Source organism: Phodopus roborovskii, unplaced genomic scaffold (genome assembly GCF_943737965.1).
Source record: "Phodopus roborovskii unplaced genomic scaffold, PHOROB, whole genome shotgun sequence".
NCBI lineage: Eukaryota > Metazoa > Chordata > Mammalia > Rodentia > Cricetidae > Phodopus > Phodopus roborovskii.
In genome coordinates, this window is record NW_026126410.1 from 36952842 (window position 1) to 36972456 (window position 19615).

The 19615-nt window shown below is 45.0% G+C and overlaps 1 protein-coding gene across 4 annotated transcripts in view; it reads right to left on the minus strand.

The window, feature by feature from the left end:
- Trio (trio Rho guanine nucleotide exchange factor) overlaps positions 1-19615 on the minus strand; it is a 284459-nt gene that overhangs the window by 148181 nt on the left and 116663 nt on the right. For all 4 annotated transcript variants that reach the window (XM_051182600.1, XM_051182598.1, XM_051182601.1 and 1 more), the window contains exons 5-8: positions 18447-18959; positions 17174-17296; positions 14163-14354; positions 6451-6582 (exon numbers count right to left, since the gene is read on the minus strand). In XM_051182600.1, coding sequence (XP_051038557.1) covers positions 6451-6582; positions 14163-14354; positions 17174-17296; positions 18447-18959 — 960 coding nt within the window. The remainder of the gene's footprint in view (positions 1-6450; positions 6583-14162; positions 14355-17173; positions 17297-18446; positions 18960-19615) is intronic.

The following is a 19615-nucleotide window of genomic DNA, read 5'->3' on the forward strand; positions in this document are numbered from 1 at the left end:
ACTGGGTGCCAATCTGTGTGCCATTCTACATGACTTAGGGGAAGACCTGGGTTTCCCATGATAGACTGGGAGCCTAGGCACTCAGCTAAGGATGGATGGGTACATACCGAGGAAATGCCCTTCCCCCTCTCTTGTCCACCTGCAGTACCAGTGATCTTTCCAGGAACAGGGTGGCCATGTTCACTTTGAGAGCCACTCAGCACTCAGAACCCCCCCTAACCCTCCCCATCAATTCTTCCCAGGATGTACCTCCCTGATGGAAGGCATCCCTAGTGCCACCTTTAGTGGCTGTATTCCCAAAAGGTCTACATATGTGGCCAGTCTGAATGCCTAATGTCTTCTATTGTAGAGGCACATACTTGGGTGTTTATAAACTGAAATATGCTTGATTGTCAATCACCTTTCTACTGTGTCTAACCAGAATATCCACTGCTTATGTACATTTAATTATACATGGGAGATTAAGTTACCTATACATTTTATTTCAGGTGAGTCAGCAGCACCTATGACTACTGCAGCTGTGCTGTACAGAAAGTTTTAAAATGGTGCACAATAACCAGAAGAAAATTAAGAATGGATGTGGTCACACATGCCTGAGTGCACAGGCAAACAAAACTTAAAAACAAGACACTTTAAATACTAAAAGAGGTAGCATGAAGTTGATGTTGTTCAGTGAGTGGTACAGTCTGGACATCCTTAACTAAAGAAGCAAGTGATGCTTAAGCTGCTTCTAGAAGCCACCTGGGGGCTTTCAAACAGCCACCCTGCTGCACAAAACAAGGCAGCTGCGAAAAGAAAAGAAAATCAGTCTTTATTACCAAAGAGCAAGATTTCCACAATTGTTTAAAGATAAACCAGGTCAGTTTTTGGCCTGTTCTTTGTTTTCCTTGGAATATGGGGTTATGGGACTTGATAGGCAATAAAATCAAGTAAAGATTAACATTCTATTAATATATGCATGAACTAATATGTTTTAATACCTACATGAGTTGGGATAATACAAGTATTGTCAAAAACCAACTGTAAGTAAAGATAAATTTAAACTTATATCAAAGGTGCATTTGATCATAACATTTAGGGGGAAATTTATATAAAATCTCCACTGGTCTGCTTCCTGTGTAGCTCCCAATGACTAAGCACAGTCTATTATGCGGATCCCGGTGAGCTGCCCTAAAAACACACCCCAGAGACCTCCTGGGGCAGGCCTAGCCTAGTTCTAGCACTTAGTTCTCTGAATTTCCCAGCAAGTCAGATTCTGAACTGGGAGCCACAAAGGAAGATGCTTCACTTCCCAAAGAGGACACACATAGACTTCACTGCTCACGGCTGTAAGATCAACAACAAACCAAAGAGCAACAAATACTACCCTGAGAAGGGTCAGTGAGGCCTGAAGGGGTGGTGTCAATTCACAAGTGTTAGGAATGACAGTCCAAAGACATAAGAAAAGGGGGGCAAAATACACAAAACCACTGAACCTAGTCTAAAACCCCGGCACTCCTTCACGGCTTTGTGGGATGCAAGCACCATCTGCAGGGCCTCAAGGCCACTGGCATCTTCTTGGATTCTTTCAGAGGTCTGCCATGGGCATGACTTAAGTGATCTCTCCATCTGACTATGACACATGCTGGAGTAACATGCACGGACCAACCAAGACAAAGTGCTTGAGCTCTGACAAAAGCCATCAGAAGGTTCCCACAGCTAGAGACAAATGCAGGTGCTGTTCTTGAATGAAACACTAAGTGGAGACAGGCGGGGGGGGGGGGGGGGGCAGAGACAGGAGGACCCATGAGAGGCAGCGTCCTTCAGACACTGGAGCCCACAGGACCCTGTAGCTGCAGACCCACGGCTCTTGAAAACAAAACAAGGAACCACTCAATTAGTGGCTTTGAAGCCACGTGCACAACAGCCGCTCTGCCCCTACAGAAACCTCAGAGTGGAGGTGCCACCTCTTGAGGTGCAGAGCAAGGAGCAGCATTCTGAAGCAGGTTTGAAAACACTGACTGGGGTGGGTTGGGGTGAGATGGGGGATAACCACTTAAAAAAACAGAGTAGTCCAGTCTTCCTCATTTTCCGACAAAGAAAATACAGAGCTGAGGGAGTAAGGTGGACAGCCCTTAGCTTCCTCAAGAGTGGATAGCAGAAGAGAAGGAGGAAACAGAGCAGTCACACTACACACGAGACAGCAGGGACACAGAGTGAACACAGCTGACAAGCAAGACACAAGGAAAGCAGGCTTCTTGCTGCCCAGTAAGGGACTGATGAGTGCGGAGTGGGGAGGCTGCCAAGAGCTCTGGTGAAACTGGAGGAAGAAACAGTGTCAATACGCGTGTTTGTAAAACACAGGTAGAATCAGACACATGGAGAATTTTATAAGTACATGTGTAAGTGTGCATGTGGAGGGGTCGGTGGGTGAGTAGACTAGATGGGTGGATGATGGGTGGGTGGATGGATGATGGGTGAGTGATGGGTGGATGATGGGGTAGGTGGATGGATGGATGGTTGGGTGGGTAGGTGGGTGGACAGATAGGTGGGTGCATGGGTGGGTGAATAAGGGTATGAGCAGATAAATGTATAGCACGTGTGCGTTTGTATGTGTGTATGTAAATAGTGGGTGAGTGGTGTGCAGAAAGACGGATATATACATATACATATACATATACATATACATATACATATACATATACATATACATATACATATACATATACATATACATATATATATATATATATATATATATATATATGTTATACTCTTAACTGTGCTTATATAGCATAGAAGCATTGGTACCTCATAAGCAAGTAAGCATTCTGGCCTTTTTCTTTGTTTTGTTTTTCAAGATAGGGTTTCTCTGTGTAACAGTCCTGGAACTTACTATGTAGACCAGACTGGCCTCAAACTCACTGAGATCTGCCTACCTCTGCCTCCCGAGTTCTGGGATGTGGGACAAATTATGATGAGGACGGGGATTGCTATGCTATGTCACTTTCACCTCTTGGTGTTACAGGGTAACTGTGGGGCTCTCTGATGTGACATCTCAAGGGGAACCTGCCAGGAGGACACGCCCTAGATAGTTGGAAGTGTGGAACTGCCTTGGCCTGGGGATAAGTCTCGCCGAGAATGGAAGTTCTGTCACGTTTAAGGCCATCTAACACATAAAAGTCACAAAAAGAGATGGCCAAGACACATTAATACAACATTTGACAGAATCTAGGACCTAAAAAGTAGGAGACTATGAATGGGTCTACGGATGAGACGTCTGCACTGAGAGGAGCAAGAGAGGGAGCAGAACTGTGTCACACTCAAACACCGGCAGGTCTGAGTTCAGGGACCGTGGGAGCGAGGTGCCAATCTACCACCTTTCAATTGGTTGTAAACGCTTTTGTCATTTTCTGAAAATCTTTTTAGTTGCGTTCAAAGTGCTGTCTTCTTGAGTTTATAGTTCTGTTGTTAATATGTTCTTAGGCTGAAAATTCAGTTTAAGACCTCAGCTTGGTAACCAGAGGGGTCTGGAGGTCTGTACAGACAGGCAGGGAGTGAGGTAGCTGGGAAGAATCAGGGTATAAACAGGGACAAACAGGAAATTGCTCTCTTCTATTCTCTGGGGACATGCTGAGTCAGTCACCATATAGGGCGCCAGAGGAGTAACAGGTCCCTGGACCTTTCTCCGATAAGGAAATACTTACATTAATAGAAAATGTGTTAATATTTAAGTTAGACCTAGCCAATAAGAAACCATAGCCAACAGCCAACTGTTTCGTAATTTAAAAAAAAAAAAAAAAAAAAAAAAAAAGACCCCAGCTTGGGGTCTTTTAGATTATTTAGATTTATTAGTGCCAGTTTACATCAGAACAAAACTACAGCATAGGTGGCATATGCTGTAAGTCAAGATGCCTGTTTTATAGGTTGTGGAGAAATAACTAGATTCTGTATGTAGCTAGGAGTGCTGACAGTCAGATCAATGGGATTCTGCTGTCTGCCACGCATTTTCTCAGAGCATAACCAGCTGTGTGAGGACAAAGGCTGCTCAATGCCTTCATCGTCTTAAGGACTGGGTGTACAGCTGCCTGGTGCAGGACCACCTCTGTAATCAGAGAGCAGTGCTGGAGAAAGAGCCAAGTAGTCAGTCATGCAAGGCTTCCTCGTGAGTATTAGGTTCATTACTGTCTTCAGTGCCGGTCAGGACTAGATGCCACACAGAATGTACACTAGGGAAGGACCCTGATGATGAGAAACCACAGAATCCTCATGAACCAATGTGATTTAAAAAATGAAAATTTCATCCAGGCTTCAGTAAGACTGTACAAAGTACTACCACTCATGTAAACAGCTCCTAATAAGCTGAACAACTAAATAGCTAGCTATGTATGTGCAATAGAGAAATACAGAATTGGCTTTCCAGAGAAAACAGAAAATAGTACTCAAAAAAAGTGAAGACACTTCTTGGGGAAAAAGGTGACTCTATCAGAAAGGAGACTGGACAACACCTGAACCAAGAAGGACAGTGCTCTGCCTGGGCCCAGGGACACGGTGGTGCCAGCTGTCAGTGCAGCATGACAAGGGGCCAGACTGAAACACATGTAGAGTTCTCTGCGACTCCAACAGGAGTGGATGTGCTTCCAACCAAGGAAGGACTTAAACCTAGCAAGCATTTCTCTCCATGCCCAGCCCTCTGTGGAGAGGCTTTACAACAGCCGTCAACACGGAACAGAATGGATGCTTCCTATTAAGGAGAATGGAGAAAACCTTACAGGAAAGCAAACTCAGATTCCAGTCCACTCCTACTTCTTGGAGCATCACCATTATCACAGAGGCCATCCCTACTGTGCCATGCCATGTGCTACAGTCATCTGAGGGAACCCCAGGTGAGAAAATGCCTCCACAAGGGTGAGCTGTAGGACAAGCATGGGAGACTTGTTCTTAATTGGTGATTGATGAGGAAGGGCCTGGCCTGCCTTGGGTGGTGCCATCCCTGAGCTGCTGGTCTACAAGAAAACAGCTGAGCCAGCCTTGAGGAGCAAGGCAGTAAGCAACACTGCTCTGTGGTTTCTACATCAACTCTTGCCTTTCTTATTTAGTTCCTGCTCTGACTTCTTTCAATGAACAGTGATACAGGAGTGTAAGCCAAATGACCCATTCTCCCCAGGCTGCTCTTGGTCATGATGCTTCATCACAGCCATAACTAAGCCAACACCTATCTGCATGGCCAGGTAAACAAGATGTGGGCGAGGACGACATTCTACAACCTATCTGTGGCTAGGACCTCACCTGGCTATCAGTGATGTGCTAGACAGGTGACAAAAATGTGTTTGATGGGAATATGCAGCTGGCCTGCCTGGGCTCATAGAGCTATCCCACTCTATCAGCTGACCTGGCACAAGTCATGTCACTTGGATGTCTTGGTGTCCTCACCTATATTGCAGGGACAGTAACAGTATACACCTCAGAACTGTGAGCAGCAACTCTGCCTAAAATTTGTACCACAAGGCGTGATACAGAAGTGGGCAGCAGAAGATGAGACAAGGGCACATCAAGTACAATATTAATATAGTCCCTTAAAATTCACAAAGAAAACGTTACACTTAGTGCCTGGCCCTCATACCTTGAGTGCTTGTTCCCTGGCTGCTGTACTAGCTGGATGCTCTGGAATCTGGAGGAAGACTTAGCAAGGAAAAGTAGGTCATCAGGTCTAGGTATCTAAAGGTATGGCCTGGCCCTGGTTCCAGCCTCTGTCTCCCTGTTTCTTGAGAAGAGCCCTGAGCCATGAACTCATGAGTCAAAATAGATCTTTGGCCCTTTAGGTTGTTTCTGTTGGGTACTATGGTCACACCTATATGAAAGTAGCTCAAAGCCAGAGGTGGTGGTGGCACACGCCTTTAATCCCAGCACTCAGGAGGCAGAGGAAGGCGAATCTCTGTGAGGTCAAGACCAGCCTGGTCTACAAGAGCTAGTTCCAAGACAGCCTCCAAAACCACAGAGAAATCCTAAAATAGCTCATACACTGGATGTCTAAGACAGCAAGTTCTACACACTTGGAAAACAGTGAATGTTTTACAAGCCAGAGCATTTGACTGAAACATCTAACCCTTCTTCTCTAACAAGGGTGAGTCACAAAGACTAAATTGAATTGGACTAGACTAAATAGCACACAAAGCATATTCCCCAAATACATGTAGCAAGAAGGCTGGCATTTTGATTATTTAACAGATAAAAAAATATAGTCACCCTGATTTCCAAAAGTCTTAAGCCATGCAAAGACTGCTTTCTGGCCACCATAGGCTTTATTCCCCTACTTCTTCCCCTACCCATCAGGATCAAATGCTAGATGAATAACTACAGTTTAACAGGAGGAAGAGCTTCTGCTGAGCTTCACAAAACCTCTATCTGCAGCTTTACAGCTACCATGCAACCACATCGATGCCTCGTGCACTACGTAAAACACAGCCTTACCTCAGAATAAGCGAGGGTGATGTGCTCATAGATCCCCTGGTGATGATGAATGGCATCTTCCAGGTCCTGCAGCTCGGAGGGAAGGTCTACCTCACCGCAGGCCTTACACCATGAGTCCACATTGCTCATGTACTTGGAGGTTAAAAAAAAAAAAAAAAAAAAAAAAAAAAAAACACAACTATTATTTCTATTGATCACAAACCATTTAGGTTGAAAGGGGTATGTTTGACAATATGGTTTTCATAGATGGTGTAGCTGAGGGAGAATAAAAGCTAATAATAACATGGAATACTCTGCAGATGGGCTGCTCTGATTCTCCACTGGGATGGGATTCTTGAACTCCGACCCCTCATTGCGGGAGGGGCCGCTGGTGCAGGTAGCTGCAGTTAATGGAACCCTTGGTGTGTGCTGCTCATGGTCCCAGAGGAACACTGTCTTGCCTTGTCTGACTGTTCTCTCCTAGCTGGCTTTCCCAGTCCACATCAAAATCATGTCTTCTGCCTGCCTTGTACCCCAGCAACCATCAGCGTCAAGGCCACTCTGCCCCATTCCCCTCTCAGGCCCAGAGCAGCAGGGTGGGCTTCATGACAGTAGGAGTAGGGGATGTCTGAAGCTTTACTTTTTCCTCTTGCATGCTTACAGAAAGACCGAGTCTCTCCAACTACTCAGCTAATGCTGGGAGGGCAGCCTACCTACTCTCCCAGCTTTCAGGGGAAACTTCAGGAGGGGGACAGTGATGTGGCAGCCTGGGATGCTCAGCTTGGAATGGAACCACCATCACCATGGCTGACCACAGCTGCCCAATTAAAGAGGCTAATTCAATTAAGCCAAATAGTTTGACCTCTTTGAGGTCAGTCCCTCAAAGTCTCTGCTCAGCAGGGAAGGCAGAGGGTGGGTGCTGGGAGAGGGAAGGCAGTATAAGTCTCCAGTACAAGAACAGCAGCCTTCATGTTATTCATAGTACACAGGAGCTTCACACAGACAATTTATCCGCGTAGCGATTGCTCACAAAAGCCTTTGTACATGTGAACCTCAGGGTCTGAAGTCAGGTCACATGGCAGTGTCACCAGACAGCCTGTGGCTTCTGGTGGCTCCAAGGATCCCTCAACCACCACGAGAACCACTAATTATTTCCATCACCACTACTATGGCATCTTCCAGAGCTCTCAAAGCAACAGAGTCATCATAAGATTACTCCAGACCTCTCCTCCCACACATACAGACACACAACTACTCCAGCATATTTTAAGTGTTTGAGTAGTGTGTTCTATAAATGTCAATCAGGACAGGTTGGATGCTGCTGAGTAATCTTCAGTGCTGTTTCTCTCTCTCTCTCTCTTCCTCCGTTAGTGCACTTAGTACCAATTAATAAGTCATTGTAAACCCTCTTCAAATATGAATTGGCTGGACTTAGCCACCTTTATTAATAAGTCATCAGGTCCAAGTCAGCAATTAATTAGCTCATAGACAATAGCGACTGCCAAGCACCCTAAACGCAGACTTACAGTGTATTCCTAAGAGCAGGTAAGATGCTTCTTATGGCACATGCATTAATTAGATGCTACACTAGTTCACAATTTAATGGGGAGCAGTGTCAAAGGCCACTGTATCAAATCTCTATGAATTCATCTCCAATTTTTGAAACAACTAAAATCAGTACAGGACTGGATACACCTGGCACAGATTCCTGAAGCAACAAATTACTTCAGTTGTTTTTCAAGAAAAGATAGTTTGAAATGGGCTTTTCAAGAATGGACATGCAGAGGAAGCCAGCTCAACTTGAGCAACGACCTTCTCATGGCAGTAGGTCAAAATCCTCACAAGACGTTTCTCCTTCAGGGGAGAAACATGACACCAGTGAAGAGATCCAATGACATCTACACCTGGCAAAGGAACCTAAAAGCTCCCAGGCTCTCTCTGGTCCCTCCCTCTTCCGCAGAAGGATCCCAGAAGCCTTCAGACTGACTACATAATAAAAACATTTCTTTCTTTATGCAAAACCTGATGCCATGTTTCAGTTTCTGTGTACCTCAGGTAGAGGCCGTAGCAAGATGCACAGGCCAAGCTGGGACTCCCCAGCACAGGGAAAGGCAGAGCTTCTAACACTGAAGAAAACTCTTTTTTAAGATGTCTTTCTTTCCCCCAAAATTTATTTATTATGTACTTTGGTGTTTTGCCTGTATATATGTCTATGTAAGGGTACCAGATCCCCTGGGACTAGAGTTACAGACAGTTATGAGCTGTCACGTGGGTGCTGGGAATTGAACCCTGGTCCTCTGGGAGAGCAGCTAATACTCTTAGCTGTTGAGCTATCATGCTTGAGCCAGCCACAGATCTCTCTCTCTCTCTCTCTCTCTCTCTCTCTCTCTCTCTCTCTCTCTCTCTCTCTCTCTCTCTCTCTCTCCATCCCTCTCTCTCTCTCCTCTGTCTCTCTCTCCTCTGTCTCTCTCAAGTGTTGTGGAACAGAAGATGAAAAGGAGTCAGATACTCTGCAAACAGGTGAGAGATAAAAATGACTGACACAGCTTCAAAAACCAGACCTTGAACAATTACTCAGCAGGCTAATTTCCTTGAAGCACGTATGTGCCTTAGGAGCTAGGATCCTCCAGGCAATTCATTTCCTAACTACCCCCTCCCCAGTATGCCCTTCCCACCTCCTGGTGCCTTTGCCTAGTACAGGTAGTGGGAGAGACAGAGGAACTGAAGCTTCCTAGACTGAAGTAGCCAGTTATTACCCAGAGGGGATTTCTCCTCCTTGGAAAAACCAAGTGGTTGAAAAGGAGATGAACATTCTCAAGCACAAACCTCAGAGTTCTTCTCTATGTCTAGTCTCCTTTTGTTTTCATTTCTAGCTAATAACTGAATTCTATAATAGTTTACTTTTCTCCAATGGCCACAGGAATCACAGGGCATATGAGAATTTCCAAACATGTGCCATGAATCTAGCTCAGAGGCTCCACACAGTTGAGCCAGTCTGACGTGCCGGTGATCACTCCGCATGCCACCAGCCTACTTCTTACTATACTACTGTTTTCAGATATAGCTCTCCCCCTAAATCTTTCCCATGCCATGAGAGTATTGTTATTATCACAAACCAAGAATTATTAAGGCTAGACTATGAAGAAAAGCACTCTCAAAGGTTTACTTTCAAAATAAAGTTAATATGAGATTATTCCATATTCTGTCTGCCTCCAAAGAGCTACTGAAGTGGTAATCTATTCTTTTTAGTTATTCAACCCAGAATCATGCCTAAATCATCCAATGTTTATTCCACAAGAGGACAATCATGTGTAAGTCATTGTCTTTGTCTTATATTTGTATGTATGTTCAAGGGTGTGTGTGTGTGTTCAGGTGTGTGTGTATGTGTGTGTGTATGTGTGTCTATGTGCTCAGGTGTGTGTGTGTGTTCAGCTGTATGTGTGTGTGTATGTGTGTTCAGGTATGTGTGTGTATTCAGGTGTGTGTATTCAGGTGTGTGTGTGTGTGTGTGTGTGTGTGTGTGTGTATGACTATAATTGTCACAATGTGGCACTGGCCTTGTTTTCTGGGGCTCCTGCTGTTCACACTTGCATGCATCAGGCTGGCTCACCTACAGGCTGCTGAGCTAGCCCCTGCCCCAACTCTGGTATCACCACAGGAACTGTGGGATTACATACATGCACTACTGCATCCAGCCTTACGAGAGTGCTGGGGATTGAATTTGGGTTCTCATTCTTAGGTGGCAAGTGCTTTACCCACTGTGCCATCTCCCCAACCTAATAAAACCACATCACTTTAAAAATGAATTCTTCCTGTCTGTGCTAATGAAAAGTTAGTTTTATATGAATGTAAGTTATGAATATTAACGTAAGTGCAGAACGGCTATTCTGATGAGGACTGACTGTAGTCACAGAGCTTGATGCAAGGACCAGGCTTAGGAGCATACACAAAACCCTGCTCTGCAAACTGATTGGACAGTTATGTCTCTGGCCTCATTTATTCCATGAGGCTGACTGAAGGATGGAATGTTCTTATTTCATTTGGTTAAGAGCTGTGCAAATATGTAAGAAAGGCACACCACTGGTAGTTAATTTATTTTTGACCGTTAAAGCAGAGGAAGCCATTAAAACCACAGATGACACAAGGCAATCTGTGTTCTTGCTCACACTACATAAACTGGCTCACACTAACAGTGCATCATCTATGGAAACATGCCTGGGATCTAACCACACAGCTGCTGGCCATATGATCATGTGAATGATGGACAAGGTGAGACATTCAATTTTCCTTTAATTCACGCTTATTTTTTATTATGATTCTGTTACTTAATTTTATTTAACCTTAAGTGGCTTCAATAGCCTCATGTGGTGACAGGCTAGCACATGGGGATAAAGAGTTCTAGATTATTCTTAATACTAAAACTTGAGAGATTTAAAAATATAGTAAAAATGAATTCATTTTAATTTGTTGTTTAAAAATATTATTCCAAAAATACTTGCTATGAAATCTTCTTAACATAAAAAGACTGCCCAGAGGGCATGGCTAAGCCAAGTAAAGGCAGGCCCCTAGACAGTACCTACCATAAAGTCACCAGCACTGGAGGTCATCTTCCTGTCTGCTACAAATGGGCTCCCTGACTCTTGACCATTATCAGTAGAAATAAGAAGATGAGAGAATGGTGGAAACATCTTTGGAAAACATAACGTCTGTGAAACATCATTCTTACTAAATTATAAAGCCACTGGTGAACACCAACACAAGACAAGAGCAAGAGACAGAGGCAAGAGGCTAAGCAGTTCCTTGAGGCATGTAACCCTCAGAGAAACCTACTTCCACCAGCAAGGCAGTTAATGGGTCACAAATTTGAGCACTGTGTGCTGTAATCAGACTTAAGTTCCTTATAAAAATTCTGGATGAGATTCAAAGTGGAGATGAAGGTCTAACTCATGGTGTCCACTTTTCTGGTCCTCTCTGGATGTGGTATGAAACAGCTTAAGGACTTGGCGTATGTGCCACAGTTTACCTTGTATTCTAAGAATTCCTTGGCTGTTTCTTCTGTTAGAGGGTAAGGAAACACTTGCAAAGCTACCCTCCTGCTCTTCCTGCATGTGCTGGGTGTCTGGGCATAGGACTCAAGAAGGTCCAAAACACATGCAGGGCCCATTCTTCACTGCCCTTCCTAAGCTCAGCTGAGCCTTTCCTATAGACAACTTATGTGCAGAGACCTGGAGCACTGGGAAGCTCAAATAGGATCCCATGCATTTACTCTTCAGTAACACAGTCTCCTAGTTTATTCTCCTTCAAATTTATAAATTACAGCCATTAATTTTCCCCAAACAAGAATACCACGGCCTCTTTCAACTTTGCTGCATGTCTGAAATGTTTAATAGTGGAACATGGGTGAGGAGATGTCCACATAGTATGTACATTTCTAGATTATTTTTAAACAAGCAGGGCAGCAATGGATTGCCTGGGTTTACTCACAGTTCTAAATCCCTCCATAAAGACTATAGACTGTCTCCCATGACTGCAAGCCAGTTGCCCTGTTTCTTGTTGTGGAATATTTATTATTTTAACTGTGCCAAGGTATGTTACATTAGTTTATGCTGAATGTATTTAACGATTTAAGAATGTGTTACACTTGTTTAATTAAAGATATGCTACATTTGTTTCACCTTAGGCAAGGCAACTGATTGGTCTAATAATGAGCTGAAAAGCCAATACCTAGGCAAAAGAGGGAGAGGCGGGACTGGGGGGGCAGAGAGAATAAATAGGAAGAGAAATCTAGGCTCTAGGAGAAAAGAAGGGGGAGGGGGAGACGCCGGGGCAAGAAGCCAGGCAGCTGTCAAGCAGCCATCAGCCAGCCAGACATAGAGACAGCAAGAAAGTAAGAAAAGGTAAAAAGCCCTGAGGCAAGAGGTAGATAAAGAGAAACAGGTTAGTTTAAGTTAAAAAGAGCTAGCCAGACAGGAGCATAAGCCATGGCTGAGCATCCAAAACAAGTAGTAAGTCTGTGTCATGACTTGGGAGCCTGGCATATCTCCTAGTGTTCCTGTTGTCTCTACATGGTTCTGGGGCCTCCAATCTCCAACAGCTGCATCACCTCTTGGCTCAGTGGGTTGCTAGAGTCACAGCACGGCTATTGAAGACTACACAGGTGAGATACACAGCTGCCTTTCTGTAGCAATGACGTCATATTGCGAGTGCATCTGCTCTGTAACCTAAGGAGCAGAGGTAGCCACGGGGTCAAGGAGAGCATGCTTGTTCATACCGAAGAAGAAACCTACTACGCTGAAACCCCCTTCCATGGTGGGTTTGTTTATCCTTGGTCACAGAATTGGTTAGGCGCATGGTTAGTAAGACAGCCCAGCAGTGAAATCTGAAGGCCTCCCTCATCGCTTTCATGTGATGCCATTAAGATTTTTTTTTTCCTGTTTATACTCCACTAGCTTCTTTCCTTGCTTCACACTTTAAAGGTTTCTAGGGTTGAGATCATTGCTAATTACAATCTTATGCAACACAAGACTGCCTTGCTGAAATCCTAGGCAAGCCAGGGCCTCTACTCAGTTTTACTGACAACTGTTGTCCACAGAGGCTGGTGTGAGACAAAAGAGAAACTGTCCTTCTCAGAGCCAGCACAAAAATCCTTACAAAAGCTGTCTTCTCCCTTCAAAAAAGAGCTATACCAGTGTTCAGCCTTTTAAACAAGTCACCATCCACCCCTGTCCCAACAGTCTTTCACAGTGAAAGGTCCCTATACCGTTTGTCATGGACCTGTGGAAAGGTGTTTCCTCAACATTGCCGTTGAGAGGCTGGGCTTGAAGCCAGGCGTATATACATCTTAGAACCATCGTAGGAGGCTCAGCCAGCGGAGGAGACACATAGCTGGCTGGGCACCCTGATGTGGAAGCTATGGAGGGGCACTATAAGCTCGCAGTATCCCAGTGCAGGTAATAAAGGGAGCACAGGGAGGAGGAGGGCAGGGAGGAGGATGGGGAGAGAAAAGGCGGGAGAAAAGCTGCTACTGTTACTACTCTAGGTTAGACACTGCTGGGAGAAAGCCTGAAATCTGAAACTTCTGAGCTACACAAAAACAACCTTACCAGACAGGTATTCCAGAGCATTTTGAAGTTTCCAAGTAAGGATGTTTATCCGCAGTCTTTATCAGAATCCTGAACCCTGACCCATTTCCCATGCATTTCAGGTAAGAGATAACACAACCTGTGTTTATCACACACCAGACCCACGCAGGACAAGAGACATGCAGCTGTTTTTCATGCTCTAAAACAATCCCCCCAAGAAAGTTTGCAGGGTTTTTTGTTTGTTTTGTTATTTTACAAAGGAAAGGGAAAAACAACAACAAATCCCTGAAAAACAGACACAATATAGGACACTGGATATACCCGTGATCCCAGCAGTGTAGCTACTGGAGCGGGGTCTTGCCAGTGTGAAGCAGGCAATCCCAGGCCAGCCGGAACTACACAAAGACCCCCCCCCCAATCTCATATGCCAAATGAATAAGCAAGAAAACAAAACAAATGTAAAGAGATGAAAAGGGTGACTGCCTAAGCTTGCACAGTGACAAGTAACAGCGCGGATTTCAACCTGGCTGAGGGGCAGCAGAGCTCATGGTAAATCTCGTATGATGACCACCAAGAGTGACTTACACAAGATGAGTAGAGGGAGACTTGCTCTGGCTCTTGCTTTGTGGGCTGGGGGTTACAGGTACTGACCTTTTCAGCCTTCTGGTGGAAGATGGAGGACATGTCCAACAGGGTGCTGCGCTCATCCAAGGCTGCTGCAAATGCCTTCCACTCCTGTTCCAACTGATTCGCTATCTGCTTAATCTGCTGAGAGGCGTAGTGGCCTGACTCCACCAGGCGATTGGCCACTGACATTATGCGGTTTATATTTACATAAACATTCTGCAGGGAAGACAGAGGGAGAGGTTCACTGACGGAGGCAGGCAGACAGACAGCCTCAATGGACAGCTGGCTAACAGCTCTCTCTCTAGTGAGGAAAGCACAATTACCTGGCATCCTACGTCCAACATCTTATTCTCTGGATTCCCATAAACCCTGAGTCAGATTCCAAATTCTGTTTTTTAAAACTGTAAAATTACCAATCAACTCACTGAAAGGCATAATTGTTAGCCACAAAGCAATCAGACACACACAAGGGTGTCCACACAAATATACTATTACTCACTTCCTGGCTTTCAACACTGTCAAGGATCCGGATGGCAGGACCACTGACAAACAATCACAGAGAGCTGAAGGGACCAGACAAGAACCCAGGGCTTTGACAAATACACACTTAGCAACTAAGGGCTGTTTGTGTGAAGACAAGCTCTCCTTCCTGGGTAAACCCAAGCCATCTTTTTGTGCCAACAGAAAACCTCCGAATGGATCCACTCCCTCCCAGAAGTGTGAATTAAGGGGTAGTAAGAACGATGCTACACTCAGATTAAGTAAAGCTCTTCTGCTCTATTGAAATTCCTACCTGAGTCTATCAGGAAACAAATGAGTACACAGAGCTTTACAAACGGTAGAAAAGCTGCTTTCTCCTTTTTACAAAACAGCGGTATGCCTTCCTGCTTCCACACCTCTCTCAGTTTGTTGTTATAATCAAGAATGGAGGCCCAGTCAAAAATCCCAGATGATTTGTGTATTTTTATCCTGTGACCTTGTCCTATTCCTGCTGTTCACTCTTAATTAGACAGTCTATCCAGTCCCTTCTTTGGGGCCTTCTCTGCCTTTCCACCCCTGTGAGCCACACTGCCACCACCTCACGTGTGGCCCAGGCACTGGCTCCCTGACATAGGTCACCCGAGTCCTAGCTCTGACCTACAGAATCTCTCCTATGGTCTTTCCTTGTGCCCACTTTTGATGATCCTTTCTGCTACCCCCAACCAGAACCTGGTGGGGTGGCTTCACACAGACAGGGTTAAGAGGCCAGACAAGTCCATCCCACATTCCTGTTCTAGACACTCACAGACCATGCAGGTCCAGGTCCACAGTGACAGCAGAAGCAGAGGGTACGTCAGGAGGCTGTGACAGCAGGTGGGAATCTGCTTCCTGGCTGGCTGTGGGTTTATTGATGCTTTAACTAACTTCCTTTAAATTCAAAGCAGCGTGCTAGGGACTTGGGATGGCTCCCAAAAACTCACACGTAGAGTATATGCTATGCTTTGTCCCCAGCTGATGGCACTACTAGGAGATAGGTTGAGCTACAGGAGTAGGTGTGCACTACGGGGAGCACTGGGACCTCTGATCCCTTCCCTTTGTGTGTTCCCTGTCTGCCATGAGGCAACTCTGATCCACACACAACCGGCAGTATCAGAAATAAGAGCCAAGCAAGCATGGCTGAAAGCTGAACCCCAAATCTTCTCGGCTCTGGCTATGGGTCTCAGTTACTCTTTTGCCATGAGAAATGAGCCCTGAATCTTCTCTGCTCTGGCCCTGTCTACATGAGGAAACTGGGCTGGTATCTTCTCTGCTCTGACTATGGGTCTTGGGTATTCTGTTGCCATGGGGAGAGATTAGGATGTAACATCTTCCACTCCCATCTACGTTCCTCCTCCTCCTGCCCTTTATCTCTCCTTAAAGTGGCTGGATTTGCTAATGCTGTTTCTCTGACTCCTTGACAGAAAAGGCCTCTGTACTCTGGAGAGTACATGCAGAGGCTCTTGGTTAGAACTGTTAGGATGTGAGAAGAAGAGTCCACTGAAATGGTCCTCCTGGGGGAACCGTGAATAGGAATCATCCACAGACGCAATTACATATTCCTCCATCGTTTTATTTCCTAAGCAGACTATACCAGTCCTGTGCTTCCCATTTGCCATTACTCTATTGTTTTCAGCACAACCAGGGACATGGTGACCCACACAGAGCCTGTACCATGTGGCCATGTGCCATCCCTACTACAAGTACCTATGCCTTGACTTCATCCTCAAGCTTGTATGTTACGATAGAATGAGTGTCATTTTTGGTATTCCCTAATTGGATCTCTTTAGAGACTGTCTCCTTATGCACTTATATTTAGTCTTTTATTCTCTAAGGTTCCTCAAAACACTACAGGCAGTAGGAGTAATGACTGAAAGCCAGTTGGCCTCATTTGGCATGCATGATGGCTGATGACTGGCGGAGGTGTGAGGATCAAGAAAGGTCCAGAAAGCTCCCAAACTGCTATCACCAGCATGTAAGAGTGATCATATCTTAACTGAAGTTTAAGTGAGAAAAGTAACACAGGTGTACTGTAGAAAAAGAAAAACATGCTTGCATCTAAAAAAATGAAATAAGAGGTGGAAAGGAGAGGGAGGGGAGGAAAGGAAGAAGAGAGGGAGGGAGGGAAGGAGGGAGGGGGAAGGAGGGAAGGAGGGAGATGGAAGAGACATCAATCATACTTTCAGGAGTTTCCCTACCTACTTTGATTAGATAATATCGCAGGTGTTGATTATGATTTTTGAGCACTAATTACATCTTGAAAGCCACACTGAAGTGTTTTATACATGCAGAGTAAATAACACATTATATCAAAGAAAGACAATGTGCCCACTTCATAGATGAGGCATTCGAGGGTCAAAGAGGTCAAACAGATCGCCCAAAGTCATATAAGAAATGAAGGTGACAACTATCGTCTTTACAGCCATTGTCACCTGAAGGCCCCACATGGCTTGTGTGAGATATGAGTACCCCAGCCACTCACAGTCTCCCATCTTCCGCAGGTTCTGACAACAGCTTACCATACAGTTCATAGCAAAATGATTGTGCTGTGTCTGAAGCTCCATTGCATGAGGGTGGCTGGTCCCAATCTCCGTGTAGCTGTTTAGAAACAGGCCTTTGTTGTGTGTGATCCAGTCAAACATCTACCAGAAGGAAAAAGACAACTTGGAATGACTGCATAAAGAGAGGGGGGGGGGGTGGCTTCTCTGAGTTCTCCCTGAGCTTGCTAGAGTTTATGCCTCTAAGAACAAGCAAGAGTTTCTAAGGCAGCAGATCACAAGCGGCCCAAGGGTCACACAACTCTCCCTCTTAAGATCCAAGGCTAGAACCAGGGCTTTGGGATCTCTCTGTACTAGGATCTCTGCAGACATTACTAACAGCTAAAAGAATACACTCTCTAGTGCAAGACACACACAGAAACCTGAGCAAATGCAAACAACAAAATTACCAAACTACTTCAAAGGTCTTGAGACTTTAAGACTAGGTCTCATGTAAGCCAGTGATGCTGACTTCACCCATCTAAAAGTACTGTTAGCATCCTGGATCAAAAATTTCCAATGCGGTTTTTTTTTTTTTCCTCTTCTTTCCCCGCCCCCCCCCCCGCCCCGCTTTACAGTATGTTTACTAGCCCATGGAAAAACAAAACTCAATGGGCACAGGTTAAGACTTATTACTTCACCTATGTCCACAGCTTGCAAACCATTCCTGTTTTCCAGCATCCTTTTCTGTCACATTGCAAAGAACACATTATCTGGTAATGAAGGAGCATTCACTTTGACCAGCTGGTGTCTCCAATACACAGAACAAAACACGAGGACATGGGTCATTATTGCCCACGTCACCTAGAAACCCATTTCTAATGGCATCACTCACCTTTTGTTAGAGAGGACACAGTATAGGTCTGAATAGGGTTTGCTGGCTTTGTTGGAGAAGAGGGCACATATCAGAAAATCTATACATAATCACTGTTTTTAAGAATACAATCATGCAATGTATACTTTAAAAAAAAAAAAAAATCACTCAGGCCTGCCTTTCAGGCACTCTTCATCAAGCCACTGGTAGCTTTTAGCTCAGACTTCTAAAATAGCACTGTATTGTGCTGTGTATAAAACTGGAGACCAGATTTAAGGATGGCTTCCGAATGGCCCTTCTGTGGAATGAACGCTGGAACTACAGGCCTATTACTTTCCTCCTTCTCTCTGTTTCCTCACATTGTCACACCAGTCTTAGCAGGGAGACCCAGCAACCCAGCAGCTTCCCTCTGTCAAGCTGTCACACCCCTCCCGCTTTTACCTTCTCAGCATCCTGTTCAAACAGCCGCAGCTGGAAGCACTGGTCCAGCTTCAGTTTCCTCACGTGCCACATCTGATGCAGATGCTGCCGGGTGGAGTGCAGCCTGTCCAGTATGGTGGACACCTTGGGCAAGAGGTTCTGCAGGTCCGCATTGCCCGAGCCTGAGTTCTTTTTTGGAAAACTGTCGCTGCTCTGAATCCGCTGTAGCAGCTTCTGCCCTTCTAAATCCAGGTCCTCTATGGGAGCCTTAATCACCTTCTTCTTTAGCTGAGAGTGTTCCTCAATCATATTCCGAGCCCCCTCGAGGTCCTGAGGCAACTCCTTCTTTGCAAGAATATCCTGGAGTTCCTCTAGCCGAGACAGCATATGCGCTGCATTGCTAATGTAGTCCTCGAAAGCTACTCTAATTTCAATCCATTCTTCATGGTTGTATTCCAGGCAGCCATCAAACTCGGGAGTTAGCTGGGAAGGATCAACTACTTTGGTAAGGCCTTCTAAAGAGACCATATTTGTCTTAAGGGAAAAAAAATTATGTATGAGAAGCTGAACCAGCTTTATGTAGTCATAATATCCTGTAACTTACAGTGGTCACACACCGGTTTTGAAAGTTAAAAGCAACCTGCTCATGGAAAACCCAGGCTATGTCTGGTTCTGCCTCCCCAGAACAAATACAGAGGTGAGGTGGCTCATAGTTAGATGATGAAAATCTCCATTCCAATAACACTTCTGTGGGAATGCCTTGCAGCATAGAATGGTGAATTTCACAAGCCCCAAATCAACTAGATTCCACTGAGGAATGAGAAGAGGAACTAAATCTTAAACTCACTGAAACCTCAGGCTTTGAATGAGAACTTGTGAAGGTAATTTCACAGAGTAAAGACACGGGGAATAACCCGTGCAGTCTCAACAATCCCATGCAGTCTCAACGCTGTACTTCGCCTGCCCTGCATCCCAATTTAACACCAACAAAGCCTGAGTTTAGTGCAATCTAAGAAAGCACTCTAGACCTGATGCATTGGAAGGGAAGCCTACCGATGTGGATATGATGCCTCCAAGACAACACGGGGTTAAGGCAGTAAGATACAAATTAAAAGAAGAAGAGGTTGCTCTGGTACTGACAATGAACAGTCTGGCTAATCCACCCAGAAACCTAGAACTGACATCTCTGT